The sequence below is a fragment of the Salvelinus sp. IW2-2015 genome, unplaced genomic scaffold (genome assembly GCF_002910315.2).
Source record: "Salvelinus sp. IW2-2015 unplaced genomic scaffold, ASM291031v2 Un_scaffold2284, whole genome shotgun sequence".
In the NCBI taxonomy this organism is placed as follows: Eukaryota; Metazoa; Chordata; class Actinopteri; order Salmoniformes; family Salmonidae; genus Salvelinus; species Salvelinus sp. IW2-2015.
Genome location: NW_019943611.1, coordinates 57,207 through 66,832, shown reverse-complemented (window position 1 = coordinate 66,832; position 9,626 = coordinate 57,207). Strand labels below are relative to the sequence as shown.

At 44.7% G+C, this 9,626-nt stretch overlaps 1 protein-coding gene across 1 annotated transcript in view; it reads left to right on the top strand.

The window, feature by feature from the left end:
- The first annotated feature begins 4,160 nt into the window (after window positions 1-4,160).
- The window catches only part of mis18a (MIS18 kinetochore protein A), a 32,143-nt gene continuing 26,677 nt past the window's right edge, over window positions 4,161-9,626 (top strand). The window contains exon 1 of the mRNA XM_024140803.2: window positions 4,161-4,473. Within this exon, the coding sequence (XP_023996571.1) occupies window positions 4,236-4,473 (238 nt within the window). The 5' untranslated portion in view covers window positions 4,161-4,235. The remainder of the gene's footprint in view (window positions 4,474-9,626) is intronic.

Here is a 9,626-nt window from a genome sequence, read left to right as displayed (position 1 = left end):
GATGTCATCAAAAACTGTTTTGAGTTCTTGCCTTGCCTAGTTCAACAAACCAGGTTCTGTGTCCATCAACCAACCTTGGTTCTGTCCCATCAACAAACATGGTTCTGCCCATCAACAAACCTTGGTTCTGTCCCAAGTCCATCAAACCCAAACCATGGTTTCTGTCCATCACAAACCATGGTTCTGTCCTCAACAAACCTGTTTCTTCCCATCATCAAACAAACCTTGGTTCTGTCCCATCAACAAACCATGGTTCTGTCCCATCAACAAACCATGGTTCTGTCCCATCATCAAACCCAAATCCCTGGTTCTGTCCCATCAAACCAAACCATGGTTCTGTCCCATCATCAAACCCATGGTTCTGTCCCATCAACAAACCTTGGTTCTGCCCATCAAACAAACCATGGTTCTGTCCATCAACAAAACCTGGTTCTGTCCCATCATCAAACCATGGTCTGTCCCATCAACAAACCATGGTTCTGTCCATCAACAAACCTTGGTTCTGTCCCATCAACAAACCATGGTTCTTGGTCCCATCAACAAACCATGGTTCTGTCCCATCATCAAACCTTGGTTCTGTCCCATCAACAAACCATGGTTCTGTCCCATCAACAAACCATGGTTCTGTCCCATCAACAAACCATGGTTCTGTCCCATCAACAAACCATGGTTCTGCCCATCACAAACCATGGTTCTGTCCCATCAAGCAAACCATGGTTCTGTCCCATCATCAAAACCATGGTTCTGTCCCATCAACAAACCATGGTTCTGTCCATCAACAAACCATGTTCTGTCCCATCATCAAACCCAACCTTGGTCTGTCCCATCATCAAACATGGTTCTGTCCCATCATCAAAACCCAAAACCATGTTCTGTCCCATCATCAAACCCAAACCTTGGTTCTGTCCATCAACAAACCATGTTCTGTCCCATCACAAACCATGGTTCTGTCCCATCAAAACCCAAACCTTGGTTCTGTCCCATCATCAAAAACCATGGTTCTGTCCCATCAACAAACCATGTTCTGTCCCATCAACAAACCTGGTTCTGTCCATCAACAAACCTGGTTCTGTCCCATCATCAAACCATGGTTCTGTCCCATCAACAAACCATGGTTCTGTCCCATCACAAACCATGGTTCTGTCCCATCACAAACCATGGTTCTGTCCCATCAACAAACCTTGGTTCTGTCCATCACAAACATGGTTCTGTCCCATCAACAAACCTTTTCTGTCCCATCAACAAACCCAAACCTTGGTTCTGTCCCATCATCAAACCATGGTTCTGTCCCATCAACAAACCATGGTTCTGTCCCATCATCAAACCTTGGTTCTGTCCCATCAACAAACCCAAACCAGGTTCTGTCCCATCATCAAACCATGGTTCTGTCCCATCAACAAACCATGTTGTCCCATCATCAAACCTTGGTTCTGTCCCATCAACAAACCATGGTTCTGTCCATCAACAAAACCATGGTTCTGTCCCATCATCAAACCATGGGTTCTGTCCCATCAACCAAACCATGGTTCGTGTCCCACATCAAACCATGTTCTGTCCCATCATCAAACCTTGGTTCTGTCCCATCATCAAACCATGGTTCTGTCCCATCAACAAACCTTGGTTCTGTCCCATCATCAAACCATGGTTCTGTCCCATAACAAACCTTGTCTGTCCCATCACAAAACCATGTCTGTCCATCATCAAACCTTGGTTCTGCCATCATCAAACCAGGTTCTGTCCCACAACAAACCTTGTTCTGTCCCATCACAAACCATGGTTCTGTCCCATCAACAAACCTTGTTCTGTCCCTCATCAAACCTTGGTTCTGTCCATCCAACTTGGTCTGTCCATCAACAAACCATGTTCTGTCCCATCCATCAAAACCCAAACCTTGGTTCTGTCCATCAACAAACCATGGTTCTGTCCATCAACAAACCATGGTTCTGTCCCATCAACAAACCTTGTTCTGTCCCATCAAACAAACCATGGTTCTGTCCCATCAACAAACCTTGGTTCTGTCCCTCATCAAACCTGTTCTGTCCAATCATCAAAACCATGTTCTGTCCCATCAAAAAACCATGGTTCTGTCCCATCATCAAACCATGGTTCTGTCCCATCATCAAACCAACTTGGTTCTGTCCCATCATCAAACCCATGGTTCTGTCCCATCATCAAACCCAAACCATGGTTCTGTCCCATCATCAACCAAACCTTGGTTCTGTCCCATCAACAAACCATGTTCTGTCCCATCATCAAACCATGGTTCTGTCCCATCAACAAACCCAACCTGGTTCTGTCCCATCACAAACCATGGTTCTGTCCCCATCAACAAACCATGGTTCTGTCCCATCAAACAAACCTGGTTCTGTCCCATCAACAAACCATGGTTCTGTCCCATCACAAACCATTGGTTCTGTCCCATCAACAAACCATGGTTCTGTCCCATCATCAAACCATGGTTCTGTCCCATCATCAAACCATGGTTCTGTCCCATCAACAAACCATGGTTCTGTCCCATCAACAAACCATGGTTCTGTCCCATCAACAAACCTGGTTTCTGTCCCATCAACAACCCAAACCTTGGTTCTGTCCCATCATCAAACCATGGTTCTGTCCCATCAACAAACCATGGTTCTGTCCCATCAATCAAACCTTGGTTCTGTCCCATAACAAAACCAACCATGGTTCTGTCCCATCACAAACCATGGTTCTGTCCATCAACAAACCATGTTCTGTCCCATCATCAAACCTTGGTTCTGTCCCATCAACAAACCATGGTTCTGTCCCATCAACAAACCATGGTTCTGTCCATCAACAAACCATGGTTCTGTCCATCATCAAACCATGGTTCTGTCCCATCAACAAACCATGGTTCTGTCCCATCATCAAACCATTCGTCATCAAAACCTGGTTCTGTCCCATCAATCAAACCATGGTTCTGTCCCATCAACAAACCTTGGTTCTGTCCCATCATCAAACCATGGTTCTGTCCCATCAACAAACCTTGGTTCTGTCCCATCACAAACCATGGTTCTGTCCCATCATCAAAACCTTGGTTCTGTCCCATTCATCAAACCATGGTTCTGTCCCATCAACAAACCATTGGTTCTGTCGCCATCATCACAACCATGGTTCTGTCCCATCAACAAACCTTGGTTCTGTCCCATCATCAAACCATTGGTTTCTGTTCCCATCAAACAAAACCTTGTTCTCTGTCCCATCAACAAACCATGGTTCTGTCCCATCATCAACCCAAACCTTGGTTCTGTCCCATCAACAAACCATGGTTCTGTCCATCAACAAACCAGTGGTTCTGTCCCATCAACAAACCTTGTTCTGTCCCATCAACAAACCCATTGGTCAAACCATGGTTCTGTCCCATCAACAAACCATGGTTCTGTCCCATCATCAAACCATGGTTCTGTCCCATCATCAAACCCAAACCATGGTTCTGTCCCATCATCAAACCATGGTTCTGTCCCATCAACAAACCTTTGACAGCTTTCTCCCTTTGAATGTCTGGTGGGTAAACAATTTCCATAGCAACGCTGGTGATGTTGGCTACAATGTTGCAACTGAGTCCTACCTTTTCCAAAACATGTGTGTGTCTTGTGTTGTATCTAGTGTCTTTAGAGAACTGCATGGCTGTCTGCTCAATTTTATACACCTGTCAGCAACGGGTGTGGCTGAAATAGCCGAATCCACTCATTTTAAGGGGTGTCCACATACTTTTGTATATAGAGTGTAGCTTCTTCCCCCTCAGGAGACTGAAAAGATTTGGCATGGGTCCTCAGATCCTCAAAAGGTTTTACAGCTGCACCATCGAGAGCATCCTGATGGGGTGCATCACTACCGGTATCGAGTCAATGGGGGGCACCGGTTAGTCGAGGTAATTGAGGTAACGTTAATATGTACATGTAGGTAGAGTTAAAGTATATAGCCTCATTACTGTATTTTTTTTTGCTTTAGTTTATTTATAAAATATTTTCTTAAAACTGCATTGTTGTTTAAGGGCTTGTAAGTAAGCATTTCACGGTAAGGTCGGTTGTATTCGGGGCATGTGACTGCCGTTAAACCTCATCGAAGAAGAACTGTATCCCATCTAGTCAAAACCCTTGACAGGATGTTATAAAACTTCCGGCTTTTTTTTCTTTCTTTTTTTAGGCGAGCCGTATGACGTATTTCCTGCATTGTCTGCGACTGTCTGTTGCCAACCCGCCCAAGTTCGAAAAAACATGTCGGGGAGAAAAGCACTTCGCAAAGATTCAAACGTGACATTTGAAGTCACCGTCGACGATGGAGTTTATGCTGACTCGACCATCATTAAGGACAACTCTAAACAAGGGCTGTTAGGAGAAGACGACGATAGCGACCCACCGGTCGTCTTTCTCTGCGGGAGTTGCAAGTTGCCAGTCGGTGACTCGCTGTCTTGGGCTGGGAGTGAGGACGAACAAAGTCAAATACTGCTCAAACGTAAGTTGCTAGCTGACTACATTTTAGACGTGGATAGTGTGATAGCCTTGGTTGTGTCAGAATGGAATACAATACTAGGGTGTCCTGTCACTCATGGTCGTGTTTGTTTTGACAATGAGTAAATGGAATTGAGAAGTCCGTCGCTGCGACGGCTGTAGACGGGCCCGCCAGGTTTTCGTTTGCGGAGGCTTTCCAGATGGGCGAAGCGACGTTCAAATTGTATTTGTCATCTGCGCCGAATACAACCAGTGTAGACTTTACGGTGAAATACTTACTAACAGTGGGAGTCCTTTCCCAACAAGGCAGAGTTAAAGCTGCAAAATGCAGACATCGCTCCGTCCGACATTTCCTGGTTACTAAAATTCTAATAGTTTGCCTAATTTCATTTCGTGACAAAGGGTAGTGTGTAGAGAATAATTTGTACCTTAACCACTGTGAAATATATTTTCCTTTATCCAAAATAATGTTTTTTCAGTAGTTTTGAAGCTGGTGTACAAAACCAAAAAGTAATAGATGCAAAAACGAAAGCTAATCACGGGAAGCATAAAAATAGTGCGCACAGAACCGATCTATCGCTTCTTAAACTTGCTTTTTTTAATGTGAATTTGTTCTGGTCTCCTTAAAGAAAAGTGACTTTGCAGATAGAAATACCATGAATAGAACTAACATAATTCGTTAGAATCAGAGAGGTATGTTTGTTCTACATAACATATTTTTGGACCCCCAATAATGATGCCAGGCTGCGTTCAGCAGGAGGAAGGACAAAAAGGTTGGTCCAACTTCCAGATAGAAATGTATTTATTAAGAATCATCGTTAGCTGCTGCCGCGGGAGGAACATTGTCCAATGTTGAGATGTGTCTGTTACTTGAACCCTGTGAAGCATTTATTTGGGCTGCAATTTCTGAGGCTGGTAACTCTAATGAATTTATCCTCTGCAGCAGAGGTAACTCTGGGTCTTCCTTTCCTGTGGCGGTCCTCATGAGAACCAGTTTCATCATAGTGCTTGATGGTTTTTGTGACTGCACTTGTAGAAACGTTCAAAGTTAATTTTCAGGATTGACTGACCTTTATGTCAAAATTTTGTCCGTCCTCCCGCTGAACGCAGCCCGGCATCATCGGTCCCTACCCATGTGAAGGTAGCCACAACAGTGGAATTTGCGGTTTACTTCAAAATAAAAGTTCCTCCTCCAATTTGATTTGTCACATGTGCAGAATACAACAGGTGTGGATTTAAGCATCAAATGTTTGCTTACGAGCCCTTCCCAAGGATGCAACGTTAAAGAGAAATATTAACACATAGAATAGAATACACAAGAATGGAGCTATATACAGGGAGTACCAAATTAATACAACTAGTGAACTTATGCCATATTTGGACTAAGTCCTGCTAAACACGGTTGGAATGTTACATAATTTAAAATTACTATAATTCGTTTGACAAACAAACCTGTTAATCCCACAGTGGATGTATTAGACTGTAATTGCATTGGGGGAATACTTAGTGCCTTTTGAAAGTATTCAGACCCCATGACTTTTTCCACATTTTGTTACTTTACAGCCTTAATTTAAAATAGATTAAATAAAAAAAAATACTCAGCAATCTACACACACTACCCCATAAGGACAAAGTGAAAACAGGTTTTTAGAAATGTTTGCAAATGTATTACAAATAAACAACAGATACCTTATGTAAGTAAGTATTATACTCAAAATTGAGCTCAGGTGCATCCTGTTTCCATTGATCATCCTTGAGATGTTTCTACAACTTGATTGGAGTCCACCTGTGGTAAATTCAATTGATTGGACATGACTTGGAAAGGCACACACCTGTCTATATAAGGTCCCACAGTTGACAGTGCATCTCAGAGCAAAAACCAAACCATGAGGTCGAAGGAATTGTCCGTATAGCTCTGAGACAGGATTGTGTCGAGTCACAGATCTGGGGAAGGGTACCAAAACATTTCTGCTGCATTGAAGGTTCCCAAGAACACAGTGGTCTCCATCATTCTTAAATAGAAGAAGTTTGATACCACCAAGACTCTTCCTAGAGCTGGCCGCATGGCCAAACTGAGCAATCAGGGGAGAAGAGCCTTGGTCAGGGAGGTGACCAAGAACCTGATGGTCACGCTGGCAGACATCCGGAGTTCATCTGTGGAGATGGTTGTCCTTGGAAGATTCTCCCATCTCCGCAGCACTCCACCAATCAGGCCTTTATGGTAGAGTGGCCAGACGGAAACCACTCCTCAGTAAAAGGCACATTACAGCCCGCTTGGAATTTGCCAAAAGGCACCTAAAGACTCTCAGACCACGAGAAACAATATTCTATGGTCTGATGAAACGAAGATTGAACTCTCTGGCCTGAATGCCAAGCGTCACGTCTGGAGGAAACCTGGCACCATCCCTACGGTGAAGCATGGTGGTGGCAGCATCATCCTGTGGGGACGTTTCTCAGCGGCAGGGACTGGGAGACTAGTCGGGATCGATGGAAAGGTGAACGGAGCAAAGTACAGAGAGATCCTTGATGAAAACCTGCTCCAGAGCGCTCAGGGCCTCAGACTGGGGTGATGGTTCACCTTCCAACAGGACAACGACCCTAAGCACACAGCCAAGACCTGAAAATAGTTGTGCAGCAACGCTCCCCATTCAACCTGACAGAGCTTGAGAGGATCTGCAGAGAAGAATGGGAGACACTCCCCAAATACAGTGTGCCAAGCTTGTAGCGTCATACCCAAGAAGACTCGAGGCTGTAATCACTGCCAAATGTGCTTCAACAAAGTACTGAGTAAAGGGTGTCAATACTTATGTACATGTGATATTTACATTTTTATAAATTAACAAAATTCTTAACCTGTTTTTGCTTTGTCATTATTGGGTATTGTGTGTAGATTGAGGGGGTGGAAAAATATTCACATTTTGGTACAAGGCTGTAACCTAATGAAAATGGCAAGAGGTCTGAATACTTATGTAAGTAAGGTATTTCTGTTTATTTTTTATACGTGTGTTTAAATGTATAAAAGCCTGATTTTGCTTATTCATTATGGGGTATTGTGTGTGTGTGGAATGATGAGGAAAAACATGTATTTAATCCATTTTAGAATAAGGTTATAACGTAACATGAATGTGGAAAAAGTCAAGAGGTCTGAATACTTTCCTATGGCACTGTTTATGAACCATACAGCCTTAACCCATTTCATGTGTAATATCCATAGGTATCAGCCTACTCAGTTACACCCACAGAACACTATGTAGAGTTTACACACATATTAGTGTCTTAGTTCTGTTGCAGGTCTCTGAAACAACTGTGAAATTAGCCACATTAGCTCTGAATGTTTCATTACATGTAATAAATTGACTGGTGAGCTAATGCAGTGGGTTAGTTAATCTAGTTGTAGACCCCTGCCCTATGCAGTGGGTTAGTTAATCTAGTTGGAGACCCCTGCCCTATGCAGTGGGTTAGTTAATCTAGTTGGAGACCCCTGCCCTAGCCTACTTCAGTGGGTTAGTTAATCTAGTTGGGACCCCTGCCCTACTGCAGTGGTTAGTTAATCTATTGTGGTGATCCCTGCCCTATCAGTGGGTTAGTTAATCTAGTTGAGACCCCTGCCCTATCAGTGGGTTAGTTTATCTAGTTGGAGACCCTGCCCTATGCAGTGGGTTAGTTAATCTAGTTGGAGCCCTGCCTAGCAGTGGGTTATTTATCTAGTTGGAGACCCTGCCCTATGCAATGGGTTAGTTAATCCAGTTTGGAGACCCTGCCCTACTCAGTGGTGTTGTTTATCTAGTGTGGAGATCCCTGCCCTAGCAGTGGGTTAGTTAATCTAGTTGTAGACCCCTGCCCTATGCAGTGGGTAGTTAATCTAGTTGGAGACCCCTGCCCTACTCAGTGGGTTAGTTAATCTAGTTGGAGACCCCTGCCTACTCAGTGGGTTAGTTAATCAGTTGGAGACCCTGCCCTACTCAGTGGGTTAGTTAATCTAGTTGGAGACCCCTGCCCTATCAGTGGTTAGTTAATCTAGTTGGAACCCCTTGCCCTACTCAGTGGGTTAGTTAATCAGTTGGAGACCCCTGCCCTATGCAGTGGGTTAGTTAATCTAGTTGGAGACCCCTGCCCTACTCAGTGGGTTAGTAATCTAGTTGGAGACCCCTGCCCTACTCAGTGGGTTAGTTAATCCAGTTGGAGACCCCTGCCCTACGCAGTGGGTAGTTAATCCAGTTGAGACCCCTGCCCTATGCAGTGGGTTAGTTAATCTAGTTGGAGACCCCTGCCCTACTCAGTGGTTAGTTAATCTCAGTTGGAGACCCTGCCCTACTCAGTGGAGTTAGTTAATCTCTAGTTGGGAGACCCCTGCCCTATCAGTGGGTTAGTTACTAGTTGGAGACCCCTTGCCCTATGCAGTGGGTTAGTTAATCTAGTTGGAGCCCTGACCTACCAGTGGGTTAGTTAATCTAGTTGGAGACCCTGCCCTTGCAGTGGGTTAGTTAATCAGTTGGAGACCCCTGCCCTACTCAGTGGGTTAGTTAATCCAGTTGGAGACCCCTGCCCTACTCAGTGGGGTAGTTAATCAGGTGGGACCCCTGCCCTATCTCAGTGGGTTAGTTAAATCCAAGTTGGAGACCCCTGCCCTACTCAGTGGGTTAGTTAATAGTTGGAGACCGCTGCCCTATGCTCAGTGGGTTAGTTAATCTAGTTGGAGACCCCGCCCTACTCAAGTGAGTGAGTTAATCTAGTTGGGAACCCCTGCCCCTACTCAGTGGGGTTAGTTAATCCAGTTGGGAACCCCTGCCCTAGCGCAGTGGGTTAGTTAATCTAGTTGGGAGACCCCTGCCCTACTCAGTGGTTAGTTAATCCAGTTGGAGACCACCTGCCCTACTCAGTGGGTTAGTAATCAGGTTGGAGACCCCTGCCCTTATCAGTGGGTTAGTTAATCCAGTTGAGGAGCCCCTTGCCCTACTCAGTGGGTTAGTTAATCTAGTTGGAGACCCCTGCCCTACTCAGTGGGTTAGTTAATCCAGTTGGAGACCCCTGCCCTACTCAGTGGGTAGTTAATCTAGTTGGAGACCCCTTGCCCTACTCAGTGGGTATAGTTAATCAGTTGGAGACCCCTGCCCTTACTCAGTGGGTTAGTTAATCTAGTTGGAGACCCGCCTATGC